Source organism: Pinus tabuliformis, chromosome 9 (assembly GCF_031772625.1).
Source record: "Pinus tabuliformis cultivar Carrire ecotype Pingquan chromosome 9, CPIR1, whole genome shotgun sequence".
In the NCBI taxonomy this organism is placed as follows: domain Eukaryota; kingdom Viridiplantae; phylum Streptophyta; class Pinopsida; order Pinales; family Pinaceae; genus Pinus; species Pinus tabuliformis.
In genome coordinates, this window is record NC_142307.1 from 351,267,390 (window position 1) to 351,290,986 (window position 23,597).

The window sequence follows — 23,597 nt, forward strand, 5'->3', positions numbered from 1 at the left end:
TAGAGAAGGCATTCAAGCTAGCAAGAAAAATGGAAAGAAAAATTATGGCAACCAGGAAGCATACAACTCACAACTGTAAAGATGGAAGTTTTGTTACCCCTAGTCTTCCACAACCTATAAGGTTGACACCACAACAATTGGAAGAAAAAAGAGAAAAAGAGCTTTGTTACAGTTGTGATAGAAAATACACTAAAGGTCATAAGTGTGCTGAGAAGAAATTATTCTAAATAGATTGTGAAGAGGAAGAAGAAAAGGAGCAAGAAAGGTTAAAAGAAGAGGATATACTCCAGTAACAAAGCATAGATAAAGAAGAAATGAATCCAACCATATCTTGTAATGCATTGGCTGGAATTACGACTCCTCAAACCATCAAGATAGAAGGACAAATCAAAAAGAAAAAGGTAATAGTGTTGATTGATTCAGGAAGTACCCACAATTTTATTCATTGTAAGATAGCAAAAGAATTGAATTTCTTCCTATATCTAGCACTAGAGTGTTAAGTGATGGTTGAGAATGGAGGAATGATAAATTTCTCTGGAAAGTGCCATAATATCAAGCTATCCATGGGAGAATATGTATTGACTAGCCCAATGCTTTCCATTCCAATGGGAGGTGCTGATGTTGTACTAGGAGTCCAATGGCTACAATCCTTGGGTACAATAGCTTTTAATTTTCAAGAACTTTTCATGAAATTTTCTGCGGAAGCAAAGGAAGTTGAATTAAGGGGTATTGCAGGGAAACCGGGAAAGATAATCAACTCTAATGGTATGACAAAGCTTCTAAAAAAGGAACAAAGAGGTGTAATTGCACAATTATGTTCGCTAGATGTTTCCACATCAGAATCATCTATTTATCTAGATCTCCAAAAAGTCTTGGACAATCATTCCAAGGTATTTGAGACTCCCAAAGGTCTCCCACCTATTCATGATCATGATCATGTTATTCATCTGATTCCAGGAAGTGTTCCTCCAAACATCAGGCCGTACAGATATCCCTATGCCCAAAAGAGTGAAAATGAATGTATGGTTGCAGAAATGCTAGAGGTTGGTATAATTCAACCTAGTAAAAGTTCTTTCTCTCCTCCAGTAGTATTGGTGCACAAGAAGGATGGATCATGGCACGTGTCTGGATTATAGGGAGCTCAACAAGCTCACTTTTAAAGATAAGTTTCCCATTCTTGTCATTGATGAATTACTGGAAGAATTGCATGGATCAATTTACTTCACCAAGTTGGATCTTCATTCAAGATATCATCAAATCAGAATGAAGGCTGAAGACATTCCAAAAACAACATTTAGAACTCATGAGGGTCATAATGAATTTTTGGTCATGCCTTTTGGCCTTACTAATGCACCTTCTACATTTCAAGGTTTGATGAATTCCATTTTCAAACCCTTCCTTAGAAAAGTTGTGTTAGTATTTTTTGATGATATACTAATCTATAGCAAGTCTTGGAAGGATCATTTTGAACATGTTGACAGGGTGCTACAATTATTGGAGTAGAAACAATTATATGCAAAAAGATCCAAATGTTTCTTTGGAGTACAAGAGGTGGAATATCTAGGTCATATTGTATCTCATGAAGGAGTTAAGGTAGACCCTAGCAAAATTAAAGCCATTAAAGAAAGGAAAATCCCCACATCCATAAAGCATCTACGAGGATTTCTCGAGTTGACAGGGTATTATCACAAGTTTGTTAAGAATTATGGGAGAATAGCAGCACCTCTAACAACATTATTGAAGAAAGATGCATTTTCATGGACTCTAGAAGCAACAAAGGCCTTCGAACATCTTAAAAAGGCAATGTGCCAAGCACCGGTCTTAGCTACATCAGAATTCACAAAAACCTTTATTGTGGAATGTGATGCTTCAGGAAATGGAATTGGTGTTGTTTTAATGCAAGATGAAAGACCCATTTCTTTTGAAAGTCATCCAATCAAGGGAGAGTTTTTACACAAAGCTATTTATGAGAAGGAAATGTTGGAAATACTACATGCACTTAAGAAATGGCGACCCTACCTAATGGGAAGACACTTCAAGGTAAAAAGGGATCATGATAGCCTTAAATACCTTTTAGAACAAAGATTATCCTCTGAAGAGCAACAAAAGTGGGTTACAAAGATGTTGGGTTGTGACTTTGAAATCATCTACGAAAAAGGGAAGCAAAATGTGGTGGCAGATGCACTCTCAAGAAAGGATGAGGATGTCGAAGCATTGTTGCGCACCATTTCTATTATCAAACCAGATTGGATAAACGAAGCAAGGGAGGAATGGAAGAATGATGAAGAAGTGTGGGCACTTATTCGAAAGTTACAACAAGATTCTAGTACATCTGATACATTTAGCTGGAAAATGATTCATTATGGTACAAAGATCACTTATACCTCTGTAAGAATTCCCAACTCAAACAAAAGATTCCTATGGAATTGCACACTTCTCCCATATGAGGGCACTCAGGATTTTTAAAAACTTACCACAAGGTTAAGAAGGAATTTTTTTCGAATGGCCTTAAATCGGATATTCAAAATTTTGTGGTGGAATGTTTGGTTTTCCAACAAAATAAAGTTGAAATAATTAAGACCCCAGGTCTATTACAACCTTTACCCACTCCAAGCCAATGTTGGGAGGAGGTTTCAATGGATTTTCTCACAGGTTTACCCAAGTCTGAGGGAAAGAGTGTCATCATGGTGGAAGTTGACAGACCTACCATGTATGCACAATTTTGTGCATTATCACATCCATTTAGAGCTAGTACAGTTTCTACTACATTTATGGAAACAATTCAAAAGCTACATGGAAACCCAAAGATTATTGTAAGTGACAGAGATCCCATTTTCACTGGAAATTTTTAGACATAATTATTTTCTTGTCTTGGTATTCAGTTAGCTCATAGCTCATCTTATCATCCTCAATCTGATGGGAAAACTGAGATAGTAAACAAATGTTTGGAAGGATATCTTCATTGCTTTGTATCTGATAAACAGACATAATGGGTCAAATGGTTTCCTCTGGCTCAATGGTGGTATAATACTTCCTTCCATACAGCAACAAAAATGACCCCATTTATGGCACTTTATGGATACCAGCCACCATGCGTCACATCATATTTAAGAGAAAATTCTAAGGTTCAGGCAGTGGAACATCACATCGAACATCAACAACAGGTCCTCCAACTCTTAAAGGATAACCTCGTGTTGGCACAGAATAGAATGAAACAACAGGTATATCAACATCGCAATGAAAGAAGTTTTGATGTAGGTGATTGGGTATTCCTACGACTACAACCATATAAACAGATGTCCCTCAAGCAAGCTAAGAAGGATAATAACTTATCACCAAAGTATTATGGTCCATACAAGGTGTTACAAAAGATTGGTACTATGGCATACAAATTTGAGCTTCCTACAGCTTCTCGAGTGCACCCAGTTTTCCATGTTTCATGTTTAAAGAAGGTTATAGGCGACAAGCTCCCAGTTCAAACAATATTGCCAGAACTTGACGACGAAGGAAAAATTATATTAGAACCGGCAGCAGTCACAAAAACAAGAACTCAAAAGCTACGAAATCGATCAATTTCGGAGTATCTCATCAAGTGGAAGAACTTATCCGTTGAAGATTCCACATGGGAGGATGAGAATTTTATACAGAAGCATCCAAAACTACTCAAGCGTTGAGGACAACACTTTTTTGAAGGAGAGGGGCATGTTAGGTCCCTATAATACTAGTGATTACCCCATTACTATTGTAGTTGTATCCCTTATTAATATTGTTGTGCCCCTATTGTCCCCATATTGTTATCACTGTGCCCCCTAGAATCCCTTTATTGTTATTTTTGTGGCTTTATTATATTATTGTTAGGTCGGCTGGGTTATATTGTGACTCCTTAGACTCCTATATATAGAAAGGAGGTTTTGTCATTTGAATCATCCAAGAATTGTTCATTTATGTAATGTAAAGGAGGTTGCCCCCTCGAAGAGGTTGAATTCTAAGGTGTTGATCTATCTTTTCTATCTTTTTGTGAGTTGGTTTCATAACAGCTCCGATGTAACAATACAGAGAATTAAAAGGATGAATGGGTCGACATCTAGAGATTAAATGAAAATTAGTGGAGATGGTTTATGGAGTCATTAGGATCTGTAGAAAATAGTAAGACAAAGCAATAAGGACAACGTTCCATAGAGAATAACTTATGAGATGAGGAAAGACATCTTCTAATTCTTGCGCATGTCTTGTAGATTTAAATAAGGAATAGACTGGTCATTCCAAATCACTTTCAAGCTCTGCAAAGCAATGAATGAGCATGGGAAGTCATAGTAAAGTGTTCAGGTAGACTAATATTAAATTCTCAGTATGGATGATTACAAAAGGATTCGGTGAAGAACTCATAAACCCATCCTTATATTTAATGTCATGAGATAATTCAACCATTCGAGGCAACAGTAGTAGGAGGAGCCATAAATATGTACACTCAGGTAGTGTGGAAATAGGAAAAAGAGACAACATTGTGCAGTGTACAACAGAGGATCAAAACCATTGATTTCCACCAAGCAAGGTCGGGTTTAGATTGTATTGTGACTATGTTGAGCAGTGTGTAGCTTTGAGTGTGCTATGAAACTAGTGAAAGAGAAGAACTGAAGAGAGTGTACCAGAGAGCCTGTGTGAGAGAAGGAAGAAAGCTAAGGATATGTGGTTTTGAGCAGAGGATAGAGTGTTGTTGTATGAGACCAAGGGAGTATGTGGAATAGTAGAGAACCTAGAGTAGAAGTTATTTCAAACAACCAACTAGATTGGTATTTTTCCATAATTTTATATGCATCTATTTTCAGTTTGAAAATTGTATGAAAAGTTGAATAGTGGCAAGAGCGGGTGGGGGCCTTCATTTAGAAGAGGTTGGTGCCTCTTGGAAAGTAGGTTCTTGTTAACCTAAAGGGGTTTGTGCCTCCTGTGAGTGTGTGCTCACAAACAAACTAATTTAATTACGTAGGTTCTTAATTTATATCATAAACAGCAACAAATTGGTGGTTTTTCCCTTTGGGTTTTGTTGTAGCAGTTACAACCACCCTCCAAAATGTTTCCATAGCCTGTTTTGGAGCCTCCCTACCAACCTATTGATGGGCTAGATCTTTACACCAATAGTCAAGGGGATCTCCCCAGTGTAGGTTCCCAACTAGAGCCTGCACTGTGTGTGCTAGGGATCCCTTCCGGTATGCAAGCCCAACTGTCGTTCAGTTTTGTAGAGCTAGCCTCGAACGGAGGTGGAATATGAACTTAATCAAATGCATGAACTTTAATAAACACAAGAGAATAATTGACAAATATCTTGTACCACATATACCATGAATAGCCAAAATGTAAACAACACAACCTTATATAAAGTTACTATTAGCAGGACTTTCGATCAGACTTATGTATACTAGATAAATAATGTTTAACATTGCAAATCAATTCACAAAAATCAACCATTTATAAGCGTACATAACTGTGCAGTCAAGACAGATTATATTAATACCAAAAGAAATAGTTCACCGGCACGAGTATAGAGTTTGTAAACCAAATACCATTCATATGTAGCAAAACCATATTTGAAGTATGAAACAGCATGTGAGGAGACTACACATCAAATAGATTTCAGGAACATTCGATCCATTAAGTGAAGAAAATACTCATGGCACAAGCACATAAAATTTGAAGAATCCAATAGTGAAGGCGTAAAATCAACCCTTGTATTAATTAGAAGGTCATGAATTCTTTCAAGTCATATATATATATATATATATATATATATATATATATATATATATATATATATCCAAAATATTCCTCAGCAAAAATCCCCTTACAAATGAGGCATGAGGTTATATTTATAGGATAAAAGTGACCGTTGGTTTACCCTTGACTCTTGGACTCATGACTTTTCATCTACCAGATGACTCTTAGTACTCTACATGACCTTTCACATTCACAGGGAATTATGTGCTGCTATAGTACATGATGTCACAAAAATGGCTATCAATCTAATTGACTAATCTACTGATGGAAAGTTCTAGAATGTTGAGCCCGAGTTCTTTTGTCAGATAAGTGCCCCATAGGCTATATTCTACCACAATAGGAGAGATCTGTGGCTGGTCTTCATCATGTCGGTGTAAGCACTCAAGTGCATCTGGGATGAGGATGTTCCATTTGGCATGCACATGATTATTCAAGGTCCCCAGCTTGGTGTAGAGCCTCACTGGTTCTACTACATAACACTTGATATTTTCTTTGGTGATCGACATATCTCTCGTACGGGTTGCTTGTCTATATGCCTCTACAAATGTGTGTACTTCATCGTTGACCTCCTCTCAATTTTTTACCTATCCAACCTCCCCTATAAAGGGGACCCCATGTAGTTGGATTACTAATTCCAAGCTACTGAACAACTGTCTGTAGGAGGCTAGCACCCTCTCTGCATCTTTGGCTAATTTATCTTTGGACTGAATTTTGATATGAAGTTGGACCCTAGAATTTTGCATAGTGATCCAATCTTTCCTAGGGACCACTACTGGAGCTTCTGGGTACTTTTAAGACCATTTGTGTATTCTATCCAAAGTAGTCATAGCTTCTTTGAGCACAGTGACCCTCTCTTTTGTGTGAGTTTGAATGGCCACGATGAGTGCTACACTGTGGTGAAGTTTTGACATTTCCTCATTAACTACTACCATGGTCTCTCTTAGGGTCACTGTTTATGATGCGATTACCGATTGGAATTCTATTGAGCTTGTGTGTAATAAGCGAAGTGTCATGTTCTCCTCCTCTAGCCTTTTGTTCTCCTATTCCACCACAATGGCCCTTTTCTCAGATGCGTATAGCCTGTTTTTCAAGTCTATAATTTGTTTACTCATTCGAGCTACGTTGTGTTTTGTGGCAGCCACAAAAGTTGTTTCGACAGAGGTGATCATTTATGGATTTGTCATGATATTGGGCACAATATCCATTTCCGTAGTTACTAACAACAGGTCGGATGGGTTCCTGCTGCAATATTTCTTCTTCTCTTGTATAATTTTGAGCTTTATTTCATCAAATGTGATTTTAGTAATATCTAAGACCTCCTCATCTTGATCTTCTGAGGTGCCCAACTCTTGGAGGGGAAGGTGTCCACCAGTGAGGGGAGTAGTGAGACGTACTTCTAAGGGAGGAAGCTCACCTTGTCTTGTGCCGAAGTCGACTACTTTGCTTGTCTCCCCTTGTTCACTTTTCTCATTTTCCTTTTCCTTGTCCATCCTAAGCTCTTCTTCCCGCTGCCTCTATTCTCCCTTTGCTAGTTCCCGTTGCCTCTCTAGTTCCTCCATGTTCTTCAACTCTTGTTCTAATCTTTTGTTCTCCTCTTGTTTTTTCCTCTCAATTTCCTCTTCTTCTTTTTTCTTTCCATCTTCTTCTTTATTTTTTCTTTCTATCTCGTCTTGTGCTTGTAAAATTCCTACAGAAACTCCAATATATATAGAATTCTAGTTAAATTAAGCACAAGTAATTTGCTGATATTCAAGAGAGGAGAGAAAGAATTTGCTCCATAAAATCAATGTATTAAATTAATGAACAATATTAATACATGAGCAACCAAACCTCTAATCCCAAAGGGAGGTGGTTATATAGAAATTTTCAAATCTAGAAAACTAGGAAAAAACTAGTAAAAGAGTAGAAGAGGCTAAGAAAAGCTAAAGGGAGGCCTAAAATAGCAACAATGAATCAAGACAATCTATGAAAACTATCAGCCACGAGGAAAGAATGAGGAGGGGTGCATTTCCCAAGGAAGGCAACTTTAAAACATGCTAAAATGGTCCAAGGGACCAAATCCCTTGATTTAAGGGGGAATCTTCATGTGGGGCACCAATCCTAAAATAACTCAAGTGGATGAGGTGTGGTTAGGTGTGAACATGAACTTAGATGTCTAAATGGTTTATGAAAGTGGTTGGACCAATATTTCCATAATATCAAGCCTTTAAAGGCAAAAAACAAGGGAAAGTTGGTCCACTGAGCTAGTTTACCAGAAACCAAGTGTGAACATGATTTTTAGTGGATGTGGCTAAGTCAATGATACTTAGGCTAAAAAATAAATGTAGATGTTAGGATTATATTCCAACACCCCCCCTTCATCCTAACTCACTTATCTAAACTGAGTCCCAACCAAGATGCCATGTTAGGTACTCACGTACAATAAATAAAAGATCCTCATAAAATGATGAAAGAGGGAAAACCTTGTGGGAAACACCCCCCCCCCCCCCCCCTTCCCCTAAAAAAAGAGGAAAAAGGGGCTAAGTGGCCAAAAGGGCCTAGTCAACTGTCTTGACCACTCCAAGCATAGCTCTCAGTTTTGAAATTTTATTTTCAGTGAAAGACTTGGTGAAGATGTCTACAACCTATTGCCCAATGGGGCAGTACTGCAGTGATATGACTTGGTCACAGATCAGCTCGTGGATGTAATGCATGTGAACCTTGATGTGCTTGGTCCTCTGCCTTTGAACTGGATCAATCAATATCTGAATGGACCCCTGATTTTCACAAAATATGACAGTCGGAAGTGGATGCTAAATACCAAACTCAGAGAGAAGCCCCTGCAACCAAACAGCGTGTGTAGCTACATTCACTGCACCACTATACTCTGCCTTAGCTATAGATAAAGAAATTGTGGATTGCTTCTTGCTATACCAGCAAAAAGGCCCTGAACTAAAGCTGAAAACATAACCAGAGGTGGACTTGCAGTCTGTACCATCACCAGCCCAATCAGAATCTGTGTACCCAATCAGTGAAAGTTGGCAATATGCAACATAAAAGATACCAAAGCTAGAAGTACCTTTCACATATCTAAGGATTCTCTTTGCAGCTTTCTAGTGAAGCTCATGGGGCTCCTGCATATATCTGGAACAAACTCCTATTACAAAATGTATATCAGGTAAGGTGTGAGTAAGATACAACAAAATCCCAACCAACTGTCGATATAGTGTACTATCCACCAAAGGTGTAGTACCTGCATCCTCAAATCTGATCCCCGAAAGAAAGGGAGATGCTTCTGGCTTGCATTCTATCATTTGAAAGCAAACAAGTACATTTGATGCATACTTAGAGTGTGCCATATTGATCCCTAAAGTAGACTGAGAAACTTCAAGACCACGAAAGTAGTGCAACAGTCCCAAATCTGTCATGGAAAATCGATCGTGCAATGCTAATTTTTCCGAATCAATAGCTGAGGTAAGGTTCCTTTTCATTACTAAATCATCTACATAAAGTACTATCAGGAAAAGGGAATCATAATGTTGCAGAAAATAAAAATTTTGATCAGATTTGCATCGAATGAATCCAATGGAAAGCAAGAAAGAATCCATCTTTGCATACCAGGCTCTGGGAGCCTGTTTTAGGCCATACAAAGATTTCTTTAGTCTACAAACGAGGGAAGAGTTCTGAATGTATCCCTGTGGCTGCTCCATAGATATCTCCTATTTGAGATCTCCATGAAGAAATGCACTCTTCACATCCATGTGATGAACTTCCCATCTATGAGAAGCAGCAATGGCTAAAATTAGTCGAATGGAGTCCATTTTTGCAACAGGTGCAAATGTCTCTGTGTATTCTATGCCATGTACCTGTGAGTATTCTTTTGTAACAAGTTGAGCTTTGTACTTTCTGATCTCACCATTAGTAGCAATCTTTTTTCAATAGATCCATTGGCACCGAACAAGATTTCTTCCTTTTCGAAGTGGAATCAAGTCCCATGTGTTGATTTCCATGAGAGCAGAGTACTCTTCACCCATGGCAACCTCCCAAAGCGGGTTTCTAGTAGCCTCAGAATGTGACTATGGAACTGAACCAAGTGTCATATAGCAATGTATGGGAAGCAATGGTTCAGTGGCAGCCAGGGCTTGAGGAGCCAAAAAAAACTGCGATCTAGTCCTTCTCGCATCCGCAGGATCACCGACTAGTTCACCCGCATCTTGCAGGGTTTTCTCTTCCCAAGTTGGCAGTTGAGTTGAAATAGCCATGACGTGATCCTCATCCTCTAAATAAGACCTAAGAGGCTTCTCTGATGGCTACTCTGAAGTGCTCGAAGAAGTTTCGGACTCCTCCTCTTTAGTGGCAACAAGCGGTTCCTCATTAGGGTTTGCTGAAAAATCATGCAGTGATTCTTCTTCAAAATTCACACTTCGAGCTACAATGAACTTTTTAGTGTGAGAGTCCAGCAATATATATCCTTTGACACTGTCAAGATATCATACAAAGATACATTCAACACTTTGAGGCTCCAAATCCTTCCTCTTATCTGTCAGAATGTGAGCCCATGCTCGTGAACTAAAAGTGCAAAAGTGTGACACTTTTGATTTCTTACCGGTCCAACATTCAAATGGAGTGGTGCCTTTGAGTGCTTTGTGAGGAATGCAGTTCTAAATGTATGTTTCACAATTAATAGCTTCAGCCCATAGCTTAGGAGCTAATGATTTGGACTGTAGCATACAATTGGCTATCTCTTTTAACGACCGGTTTTTCCTCTCCGCGACACCATTTTGTTGTGGTGTATATGGCACTTTGTGTTATAGTTGTATACCTACATCAATACAAAGTTGCTGCACATATTTGTTGACATATTCCCCCCCCCCCATTGTTAGTATGGAGCATCTTAATCTTACACCCAGACTCATTCTCAACATGTTCTTTAAATTCTATAAGGCATTCAAATACTTACCATTTTAATTTCAAAAAAAATACCCAAGTAAAGCGAGAGAAATCATCTATGAAGGTGAGTACATATCGAGCCTTATTGACTTAAGACTGCGGGAATGGGCCCGTGATGTCACTGTGAATCATCCCAAGAGGTGAAGAGGCTCTCTGTGCCTTCCCCTTTTCAAACTTTTTCTCTGGATGCTTGCCAAGAATGCATCCTTGACATACATCGCTTGTGAATTTAATAGCGGGCAATCCTTCTACCATGTTTTCCTTGCTGAGTTGATGCAAGTACTTATAGTTTAGATGGAAAAATATTTCATGCCATAACCTATTGATATCATTAGATTGTGACATAAATACAGTTCTAATAGATTTAGGAACAAAGTGGGAGAAGAAATACAAACGAGAACCATGATCTGCAATTCCATGTGCAAGCTGTGAGCCCGTGGAAATGTCGGTAATCACTATAGAGTCCGGAGTGAACTCCACCTTCCTTCCAGAGCTGGAATGAGTGATATGATATATCGAGAGAATATTTTTGGACAGTGAGGGAACATGAAGCAAATTTTTGAAGTAGCCCCCTTCAAGGTCTACAATTCCTTCTCCACACACCTTTGCGGGTGTGGCATCTCCCAAGTAAATTGGGGATTTGGTGCTTTCTTCGATGGAGGAAAATTCATCTTTTGATGCAGCCATATGGTTCGATGCACCTGAATCAAGGATCCAAGCTGATGGAGTGGATGTGACAGCCATTAAAGCATGACCATATTGTGCTCTCCCTCTCCCATCTCCTATTTTGTTCTCATCCTTCTTCTTTGCATTCTCAAGCATGGTGAGATTGTGCTGCTGGAATTGCTTAGCCATCTCATCGATTGTTTTCCTCATGCAATTTTCTTTGGGATGAAAACCTTTGGAACAGTAGCTATAAAGTGTTCTTTCCTTCTTCTTCTTACCCTTAGGCAAATAATATCTTTCTGAAGATTGTACGGGTCTCTCCTTCTTCGATTCATTAAATTTACCCTTACCTTTTTGTTTGTCTCTTCCATTGCTCTTTGGAGAATCAGTAGTCGCAAGTGCTTGGTTCTTTGAACACTTGATGGCACCCATTTGGAATAACTTAGCTTGCTCTTGAGTCAATGTTGAAATGAAGTCATTCAATGGAGGCATTTTCCACTTTTCCTGAGTCAATTTAGATGCTTGAAAAGACGATACAAATATGGAATATTCAGGGCCTAATTTTGAGAGAATCAAAAGGATGAGTTGACCTTCCTCTTTCTTGACTCCAAATGCATCAAGTTTAATGAGGAAGGATTTAAACTTGGTGAATTATTCTTGAAGGTTGCTGAAATGAGTTCAACTAAGGGATATGAGTTCATTCTCCAGTTGATGCACTCTCATTTCATCCTTCTTGCCGAATAGTCCTTCCAATATGGTCCAGACCACATCGAGAGTAGTGGCTTCGCTGACATGAAAGAGGATTTATATGGAAATTGATAGGCATATCAGCCCAATTGATTCATCTAATTTATTCAAATACTTGAACTTCACTGCAGAATTCAAATCAGTCTTCATTCCCATTGTTACCCTGTAAAGCCCTTTGCTTCAGAGGAGCAGAGTAATATATGTCTTCCATTCAAAGTAATTGAAAGGATTTAGAACGAGTTTTGTGGGCTGAGAGAGATGATCCACTGCTACTTTCTGTGCCTCCTAATGATCTATACCTACAAATAAAACTATGTACAATCCACTAGATTCAAACTAGCTCTAATACCATGTAGAATTCTTGCAAAAACTTCAATAGATCTAGAATTCTAGTTAAATTAAACACAAGTAATTTGTTGATATTCAAGAGAGGAGAGAAAGAATTTGCTCCATAAAATCAATGTATTAAATTAATGAACAATAGTAATACATGAGCAACCAAACCTCTAATCCCAAAGGGAGGTCATTATATAGAAATTGCCGAATCTAGAAAACTAGGAAAAAACTAGTAAAAAACTAGAAAAGGCTAAGAAAAGCTAAAGGGAGGCCTAAAATAGCAAAAATGACTCAAGACAACCTATGCCAACTATCAGCCACAAGGAAAGCATGAGGAGGGGCACATTTCCCAAGGAAGGAAACTTTAAAACATGCTAAAATGGTCCGGGGGACCAAATCCCTTGATTTAAGGGGGAATCTTCATGTGGGGTGCCAATCCTCAAATAACTCAAGTGGATGAGGTGTGGTTAGGTGTGAACATGCACTTAGATGTCTAAATGGTTTAGGAAAGTGGTTGGACCAATATTTCCATAATATTAAGCCTTTAAAGGCAAAAAACAAGGGAAAGTTGGTCCACCGAGCTACTTTACCAAAAACCAAGTGTGAACATGACTTTTAGTGCATGTGGCTAAGTCAAGGATACTTAGGCTAAAAAATAAATGTAGATGTTAGGATTATATTTCAACAGTGCTTTATTTTCTTCCTCCTGTTGCATTTTCTCCTCTTCTTGTTTTCTCCTTTCCTCATTCTGGCTCTAGTCACTGGAGTCTCGAGATTGTTTGCTTTCCAATTCTCTTTGCCTCTTGAGCTCTTGCTTCTTCGTTGCCAATTTGGCATTTCTTTGTACGAGCATAACTTCTTCTTCCTCACTGTCTCTTATGGGTTCTTCAACCTCTTTTCCTTTATGTTTCCCCATTTCCTCGGTTCCCTTTGGTGTTTCATGTCATTGTTTCTTCACGGTTGAAACTCTTTCTCTAAGGTTTACATCCTCTTGGGAATCGTCAAGGAGCTCGTCCTCTATGGCCTACTATTCAGTTGGGCTAAGTGCTGTCGTGGAGTTATACCAATTCTTAATCCCATCCTCAAGGTCCTTCTTGGTGTGGGCATAAGACCAACTGAACTTTTCCTTCTTGCAATGGGTGGCCATGACTTTCTCGAGATCATATGTTCGGTAATTCAGGGTCATGAAATGGCTCCCATTCAAAGCTTCATCTTCTGCTTCTACCTGTTTGAAGTTTTCTACCATGTATGCCCTAATAGTGAGAGGAAAAGGTGGCCATGGTTTCTTCTTGCCTTTTTTCAATATCTTCAAGAAACCCTGCATCATTTGGTAACAGACCTCTCACAAAAGCATCTTATCCATGAAAAACTTGGGAAGAGTGTGAGGAGATTTATTAGTGCCGAACACTCTGATGACTATTCCTTCATCAATGTGGAACCAATGAGCTACTTTGACAATGGTCTTCATGGCCCTCTGTGACATGCAGGGTGATTATTCCTCGAACAGTAGTTGGTATAAAGGGTTAATAATTTTTTCAGATATTACATCCAACATGCCTTTATAAGCTGCGTCCCAAAATACTTTGTTGTGGCAGTGGACAGGTTGGGCCACCAATGTGTCCCAATTACAGCTTGAGTGCTCGAAGTAACACCTCGAATAGACAACATCAAGGAGGTATGATGACATATAAAATTCCAGAGGCTACTAAGGGGGTGGGCTTTTGGCAGTAGCTATGTTAGTCTTGAAAGATGATGAGACGATGCTTGCCCAATTAAAAATAGTTCCTCAAGTGGTGAAAACATACATGAGAGGGACACATGTGTTGAAAGAGACATCACAGTCTTCCTTTCCATATAATAGGCACATCATCACAGCGATTAATTGATATACTTTGTGTAACCCCTCTGTCTTGTACGCCTAGTCTATCTTGACCTGGAATTTCACTGGGTCTTGCCGCGATTCCCTTAAGATGTCTTTTGTTGGGGTTGTGAACCCGGTGAGCCACTTGGTGTTAAAGGTTTGCTACCTCTCAGGCAATCTGTAATAGGTGTGGATGTATGTTGGAGAGATGGTGGCTATGGGTGCCTCGTCATGACCCCTGATCATCCAAGAATCTATATTTGTACACTGCAAGATCCATTCGATGGTTTCTATGCACAGGAACACTGGGGGATGTGCCACTACTTTATGTAACTTTGACTTCTTGACATTGATATATACCTAGAAGTCTTCCTGCGTTTCTGGAATATCTTTTTTAACAAATTCCTCGTAGACAGTATACTAGGAGAGCCTAGTGGTTTTACTTATGTTGCAAGCAGTGTCTCCGAAGATAGGTGGCTCTTCTTCTAGATCGGCCTCCCATGCCCCGCTTCCCGAGGTGCCTTGAGTAGCTTTAGCGGTTGGGTGACCCATTTCATCTTCGAAAGAAGAAATGGATATGCACTCAAGATCGACATCACCTAGCATGTCAAAAACACAGTCCCACGATGAGAGAGATGGCATGAAAATCAATTGAGACCGCAAAATAGAGAGGAGTCTTAGCTGGCAACAGGAAGCTCTTAGGGAAGGCAAGTTGCACGGTCGCAGATTTCAAGAATGCAACTAAGTGACTGAGATCATAGGTCATGGTGCAAATGAGGTCGCAAGGTCACGGTTTACGAAATCTGGTCACAAGTCGCACAACAGGATGGTGGTCACAAGTCACAACCAAATGGAGGTCGCGAAGTCACAAAGTTGCGTGTGGAATGGTATTGCGGCCATGGGACATGTGACTAATGCTCAGAGAAGGCACTAAATGGCCTTGGGAGACCAGGGTCACCCTTTAAGGAGTGGATTTTAGGCTTACTGATAAAAGTGAGGGGATCAAGGTTAAGACAAAACACACTTTCTGGGTGTAGGCACAGGGTGAAGAGGCTAGGGCAAACTGTCAAGCACAAAATGAGAGAAACGCTAAGTAAAAAGGATAAACCCTAGTGTGAGGGTAAGCCAGAGGTTAGGAGGGGAAAATAGTGACACTAGGAAGGGAACAATGATTGTAGGAGGGAGGATTGTTACTTACCAGAGCCAGATGTGAGTGCGAACTTCAATTCAGAGTGACTTCTAGCTTCTCGTGCAACTAATAGAGCCTTGACAAATGCAACTGGGTGACTTCTTATTCATAAGATAGTCGCACGTGTGGGGTTGCGAGGGTGGAGAGTGCGTCTATTGCGACCAATGGGACCATGAAACGTAGTAGGTCACATAGTCGCATGGGTTGTGTGGTTGTGTTGGAGGATGGAAGGATGCAGAGCGACCTTGCAACCTTGCGACCTTGTGAGTCGCGGAGTAGCATAGTAGCAAAGTCGCACATATGACTGACAAGGAAGTGAGGTGTATTGCGACCTTGTGACTTATGCGACTCAAAAGGTCACGAAGTCGTAAGAAATTTATGAGAGTGGAGGTGTGACTATGCAACCTTGTGACCTATGAGTCGTCGTGGTCGTAATAGTTGCCATGGTCGCAATTATTAGCTATAGTCACATTTTGACCTTGCGACCGACCTACCAAGGCAGGAACTAGCGACTTGGTTTAACTTAGCCAAAACTTAGATTCCTCCTTAGGCTTGCTGAGACTGATGAACTTTTCAGGTAGAACCTGGCAAGGCCAAAGGCTTGACCTAGTGTAGGGGCTCCAAAAAATTAAGGGTCCCTAGATTTTTGGAGGGGTTGTTGCAACAGATATAACAATTGGTGATTCCCTAGGAGAATCTAGGATCTTTAATGTTTACGGGCCTCGCTTAAGGGGACTTAAGTAAATATCGCTTCAAGGAGATGTGGATCCCACTGATGGTATTCCGGGGCTCCCTTTCGAACTTGGTCAGTTTTCCTGACTAGCCTGACATGATATTTGTACATGCAATAGGGCGCTACCTCCCACTATCTTGGAACCAAAAGGGAAACTAAAGTTACACTATCATATTTGAAGTTTTCTTGCTATAGCAGTCATGGTACTCGGGTTTTTCTCTACTGCTAGTTAGCTTGAATAGTACCCCAGTAGAGTCACTACCTAGAAATTTTGAACATTGCTCCGCTACCAGCGAGCCTAGTTAGTACCCCGGTGGAGTCGTTGCCTCACCTCTTTGCACAGGAAGCCTTTCTCAGTCCTTTAGCCCTTATTATGAAAGGATGGAGGTGCTCATTGGCACTTATTTACCTGTGCATATATGCACTTATTTGATGAAGGCTTGAAGCCTAGGAAAATGAGGGATCCCGACTTATTTGACTTGTAAAGAGGTTGTTTCTGGTTTTTTAGAGACCTTATTGTTTTTTCTGAGATATATGTATGCTCATTACTGGTTTCTTCAGTTTCTCTTTCGTTCCCAGAACTGCAGGTGAGCTAGAACAGCTTCAAGATTTTTGACCATGTAAGTAGCTGGGACAAACTGATGTGAGCATGAATGAGGACCTGTGTGTGCCATCGAGTTCCCCATGGGCACCAATCCAGCCCACATTACTCTTGTTGTGAATTCAACTTTAGTCCGTCAACAGTTCTAGAAAGCATCTGTGGGAGCCAGAGTGCAGGGCTTATTTAACCTTAACCTGCCATCTCAACTTTATTCCGAAAGACAACAACTAAACTAGCAAACCAAAACTAACTAACAACAAATGATGACTATCTATGAAAGAAATGGTAACCTATAGTACAAGGTGGGGCAACAACTCTGGGGCTGCTAGGTGAAGTAACGTTTGAGGTCATGGCCATTCACTGGGAGGGGTTCCACTCACCCTCCCAAGGTTTGCAATTTGAAGGTGTGATGACCAATTTTTTCTATGATCTAGAATGGGCCCACCCACAAAGCCTGAAACTTTGTGTGTTTGCTTTAGTCCTCGTGGGTCCGATCCTACTTGAGCATGAGGTCCCCTACCTAAAACTTTTGGGACCCTATGGATTTCCTATCGAACCATCTCTTGATCCAAGCTTGGTGGATGGCAAACTTTTCCTTAGTTTTGGACCTTTCTTCTTCTAGTTTTACCAAGGTATCGATTCAGCTTTGAATGGATAGGCACGGGGTGCCTTGCGACTCTTGATCCAGCCTAAGGGTAGGGAGATACAGATTGGGTGGCAGGATGGCTTCTTTCCTGTAGACTGGAAAATATGTACATGTGTTGATTGATGTTTTGGGAGTGACCCAGTCAGCCCACAGAGCGTTACTGAGGGTATTGTGCCAATTCTTCTACTGTGAGAGTAGGGCTTTCTTAATGATACGAATGAGGTTTTTGTTGGTTGATTCTACCAGGTCATTTCCTTGGGGATAGTAGTTGGCCAAATGTTTTAATATGATGCTATTTTCTAGAGAAAAATCATACAATTTCAAAGATGAAAAGTAAGTAGCGTTATCAAAAACAAGGCAAGTTGGGAAACTGAACTTGGCCATGATGTACTGCTTAATAAAGGATATTAGCTCATTGTCATTAATCTTTCACAATGGGATTTCCTCTACCCATTGGGTGAAATAGTTGGTGGTTGTGAGTATGTACCTGTGCTTCTTTGACGAGTTAGGGATGATCTCGCCTATGACGTCCAAACCCCATTGTTGAAAAGGTTCCTCGACTGCTATGGGTTGCAGAGGAGCAGATGACCTTGCCTGTCTACCTGCATGCTTTTGGCAAATCAGACACTTTCATACATAGGCATGAGCGTCTTTGAAAAGTGTGGGCCAGTAGAAACTTTCCTGCATGACCTTGTGAGTCATGGTGTCACCTGCATAGTGACCTCCTACTGGTCTATCATGTAGATATTTTAGCACTCGTTGAGCCTCATCGTATTCTAAACATCTCAGTAATATACTGAGGTGGTGCTTTCTGAAAAGGTTCCCTTGGACCATTTGATATGAGGCAGCTTTAAGCCTGACGACTCTCCTCTGTTTAGCGGACATGGCTTCAGGCAAAGACCCCTGCACTAGGTATTGTTTTAAATCAACGTACCATGATGAGGAGTCGTGTGAGCCAAGGAGTTCATTCTGGTACATTTTGATCTCGTGCTCCCATCCTTCTATTTCCTAAACTAGTCGATCAGACTTTGTGTTCTAATGATTAGTAGCCTTGGCAGTCAGTTTACAGAGACCATGCCCTTTCACAGTGTGGGAGGGCTTAAATTCTAAATCATATTCTTGGAGGGATGTCATCCAGTTGGCTCTCCTCTCCCCCAGCTCCTGTTGTACAAAGAGGGATCTGATGACTAGATGGGGGACCATCATCATGACGTGGTTCTTTAGGATGTATGGTTTGAAGTGTTTCATTGCTTTGTAAATTGCATAAGCCTGCTTATCGATGTCCAAGTAGTTTAGCTCTGCCCCCTGGAGTCTTGTACTCATGAATGATATAGGACATTCATTGTGATCACAGTCCTTTTGTGTGAGGATTGCGACTAATGATGAATCTGAAGCGAAAGTGTACAAGATAAAATCTTTGCTAAAATCGTGGCTGGAAAGGGAAGGTCCTTTCGCGATTGTTTCCTTAATCTAATCAAAAGATTCCTTTTCTTCCCAATCCCATTTGAAAACTGTATCCTTCTTTATCATGCTCTCAAAAGGTTTGACAATTTGTGCAAAATTTGAAATAAACTTGCGAAGGAAATTAATTTTGCCGAGGAAAGATTGCATACCTTTTTTGTGGTTGGCTAAGGGATCTGTGCTATGGCTTTTATGTGGTCAGGATCTACGGTGATTCCTTTCTTGGTGATGATGTGGCCTAGCAGGTTGCCTTTTGAAACCACAAATATGGTCTACTTAGGGTTGAGAGAGATCCCATATTTCCAGCATCTTTCAAAAATCTATTTCAAGTGCTACAAATGGTCACTCCTTTTCTTTGAAAATGGTGACATCATCTAGGTAGACCACCACACTCTAAACCATTAGCCCTCAAAAATTAATATCCATAGCTCTCTGGAAATTTGGTCTGATATTTATGAGTCCGAATGGCATACAGAGAAATGAAAAAGTCCCTCACTTTTTCTGGAATGTTGTTTTGATCTGGTCTGGTTCTGATACCAAAACCTAATTGTAACTGGAGAATCCATCCAATAGTGAGAAGACTTCGGCTCCTGAGAAAGTTTGGAGGATTTTCTCCATGGAGGAGATTGGGTAGTTATCTTTATCTGACGCACAATTAAGTTTCTTGAAATTGATGCATAGACATATCTCTCCAAATTTTTTCCTCACTAGTACTAGTTTAGATACCCATGTCGAGTGCCTGACCTTAAAAATAATGTGAGCATCCAACAATTTCTTTAATTCCTTCTATATGAGGGGTTCCAATGTGGGATGCACCTTCCTCAGTTTCTGCTGAAATGGTTTGACCCCCTCTTTGGTAGGGATAACATGCTGAATAATCTGAGTATCATACGTCTTCAGGTCATCATAAGTCCAAGCAAAGACATCGTGGTACTTTCAAAATAAGTTGATGAATGCCTGTCTTTCCTCTGGGGTGCACCCTATTCCCAAGTTAACGTACTTGGGGTCTAACTCGGTTCTGAGGTTGATTTTCTTGTGTGAGAGAGTGGAACTATGCGTCTTGGTATTCAGCAGACCTCTGAAACGATTCTGGAGGTCGAACAATTTCTCCAATGACACCACCCCTTTAGGTAAGGGGTTTCCCTTCTGCGAATTTGCTTCATCTTGTAATGATTTCTCATGTTCCTCTTCATCGATAGCCATGTCTTTGAATACTTCTACATTTGCCATGAACTCCAGAATCTGTTGGTCATCATTGAACACGTGTAAGTTAGTTATGTTGTCTGGTACCACTGGCTTATACATAATTTCAATAGAAAAACCATCTCTAAGGGGTGTGAATCTAGCTGCAGCATTAGCTAGAGTGTCAGCAACAACATTGTTAAATCTAGGAACATAAATGATATTGAAAGCTTTAAAATAATTTATGAGATGCCATACCTCTTGCTGGTAATTCCTTGGATGCGTGGACAAACAATGGATGGTATTGCATACCTATCTTGTAATGATTTATGAATCCCCAATCACTTTCAGGAAATTTTCTTTTAGGTTGATGGCATTTTTTAGGCTGAGAACCAATGCCTCATATTCTGCAGTATTGTTGGTACATTGGAATTCTAACCTGCAAGAAATCAAAAATCTATCCCGTTTGGGATTTAGCATGACACATCTCGCTCTTTCTCCATCGTGGGTTTTCGATCTATCATAATACAACGTCCATGTATTTGTGTTGAGGGAAGGTAAACCTGACATATGTAAGTTTAAGGAAAAAACCTCACTATCGAGGCTCAAGGTTTGCATGGGAATTTCAACCTAGGTATCCAGGGAAACGATTGATATCTGAGGCTGATAGCACCCAAATAAAGACTCAAGGAGGCATACTCACAAATCTTGTTGAGCATAACTAATTGTCTCATTTGTTAGAAAATTATATATTACAAAGCAATGGAACACATAAAATATTGCAGAAATATAAACACAAAAAATGCATAAAACAAGAGAGACACATATATACGTGGTTCACCCAGTTTGGGCTACGTCCACGGAGAAACAACCAATCCTTCTTTTTTATATTATCCAGCAAACTGAAGAGATACAACCTACAACAGATCCGCTGTAACTCCCTATTTGCTCTCAATCTCCTCTCTCTTCCTCACTCAGAATACAGATCTACATAGACACAATACAATTCCCTCATATATAGCAAGGGGTTGCCTTCTAGGGAAAGAAACCCTAAATTAAACATAACTTCTACCATCAGATCTCTGCCTAATGAATGGCCCAGATTGACTACAAAATTGCAACATTTTACAAGGCAATTTTACATATATTCTTAGCTTTGGGGGCACTTCCCCTGAAACTCCTCGCCAGGGGGGGCTCCCAAAAGGTCGTTGTCGTGCCCCCCCTGACGCTCCGTGTAACGAATATTTTACAGGCAACATTGCTGCCCCATTTTGAATTGGGGTCCAATGCGGTGATACCTTTGAATACAAAAGATAATCAGGCTCCACACCCAACATCATTAGAGCCTTCAAGTTCAGTTATAGTATGTTTCATACATTACCCTGATCTGGTTGTTCCTTCCTTTGTAAGGCAGCCACAAGTGAGACAAATCTGTGGTGAGGTAGCCCTGAAGCTTGCAAGACCAATTCCTATTGAGAAGAAGACCATGGGCGTCTGGGATGTTGATGACGATTATGTCGATACATTAGTGAACTTAGGAATTAGAAGATAATGGAATGATGACATTATTTAATTCTCCTACGGTGGGGACTTGAGACCTGCCAAGTTCGATAATTTTGGCATCGGTTTTTTTTCTGGTTGAATTTTCAGCTTCTTGCATACTGACCAGGGCATAACGTTGGTTGATGCACCGGAATCGATGAGGAAGTTGTGGACATTGAAATTAAACATATCGAAGGTTAAGAGAAATGAGGGAGTTGAGCCTCTCAAGTTGGTGTGTGCAACATTCACTATAGCTTGGACGTTGACCACAGCTAGCGATTGGCCTGTAGAGTTTCCTTTGTTTGACATGGAGGGCTTAACAGGGGCAGGAGAAAAGGTGAAGGCTTTGGCTATTAGCTCACATTGAGCAGTCAATTTTCACAACTCATATAATGAGATATTAGCTTGCATTTTCTTCAAATCTTTGATGATATTGTAATCTAAATCCATGGATGAAGATTCTTGCGTTATGCACGGTGTTGCCGTAGTGGTTTTAGTGATAACCCCTTTGGACGCATTCCTAGGTGTGGAAGAGTCTCTTTTTGTGTTGGTTGGTGATTTGTTCAGGCATAGATCATCCGTTCCTCCAGGTGAGGAGGAGGACGGTTGGCTGGTATCGGTCGGGGGTAAGATCCTACGCAACAAAGCCCTTTTCTTGTCTTCCAGGGTAGGGTCTGCTACAACACCTTTACTCCTGAGATTGTAACTTTTGGGAGGTTTTTGGAGAGCATCCCTGATGAAGGCTTCTTGTGTGGTGCACACGTCTCCTCCACGGATGACCTCAAAAGTTAACACAGCAAATGGAGAATCGTCACCAAGGGGAGGATCATATTCTCCCAAATCGTCAGTTTCCTCTTTTGCTTCCCCAGCCGCATAGTCTTCTAACAATTGGGTGACAACGGAGGTCATGTTATGGAGCAATTGTGGACAAGTTTTTTTAGAGTGCAAGGCCTGATGGAAAGTGTAGAAGTTATCTTTGCCTAACTCTTCCATGTTGAAGGTTGAGCTGGGATTTTGTGAGACTTTAGGGGGAAGATTATTGGCCTTCCAGAAAAAGGGCTTAGCGGGCTTGGCCCCTCCTGAAGTATCATTGGTTCTTCACTTTAGCTCAGATACTTCGTTAGTTAGTTGCTTTAGAGATTTGGTCAGTCCCTCGAAATCGAAGGAGTCTTTATCCTTATCCGTCATTTTACTTGAGGAGGCTTGGTTTTTCTTACCGGAGGACTTTGCATCTTCTCGCGACTCATGTTCCAAGGCATTGATTGAAAGAATATCCTTTTCGACCTCAAGCACAACCAAAACGTTCTCTACCATAGTGAGTTTTGCTTCACGCTTAACGAACACGACAATGTCCCGTCACAAGGCCCTTATGTAATAATCAATCGTGATGGAATCATCGAGGGATACATCCATGGGGAATTCGTTCAGAATGGTGGTGACACGTCGATTGAAATATTTCACCTTCTCCTTCTTATGGAATTTCAGTGTTCTGAGCTTGGTGAGGAGCATGGAGGATGTCTTATCTTCTAAGAATTTATCCAGAAAGAATTTCTAGAACTCGTCTCACATTCGGATGGAGGCAATAGGCAGTGGCCGATACAAAGTGGCCACTTTATTTTCAAGGGTGTGTGGGAATAAGCAACATGCTACATCATTGAACTGGACCTTCACCATTTTCAAAGCCAAGTAGAAATTTCTAATGTGGTCATCGGCTGAGGTCCCTTTCTCTCAGTTGAACATCGGGAGGTGTTTCTCAAAATGGCAAGGCATATCATGAAGTAGGCCTCTAAGGTTTAAAGGGGATTGATCCTTCTAGGCCAGTGGTGGGGGACAATGGTTTTCTCTATGGTTGAAAAGGAGGTGGTGATAATTACCTTCTAATTCACTATCTGTGCCTGACCCCCCGCTGGTGCGAGGGGGGCATGTGCCTTATCT

General features: G+C 40.4%; 1 protein-coding gene across 1 annotated transcript in view; it reads left to right on the forward strand.

The window, feature by feature from the left end:
* The window catches only part of LOC149148657 (uncharacterized), a 116,326-nt gene extending 94,297 nt beyond the window's left edge, over positions 1-22,029 (forward strand). The window contains exon 3 of the mRNA XM_089442244.1: positions 21,771-22,029. Coding sequence (XP_089298370.1) covers positions 21,771-22,029 — 259 coding nt within the window. The remainder of the gene's footprint in view (positions 1-21,770) is intronic.
* Positions 22,030-23,597: the final 1,568 nt, after the last annotated feature.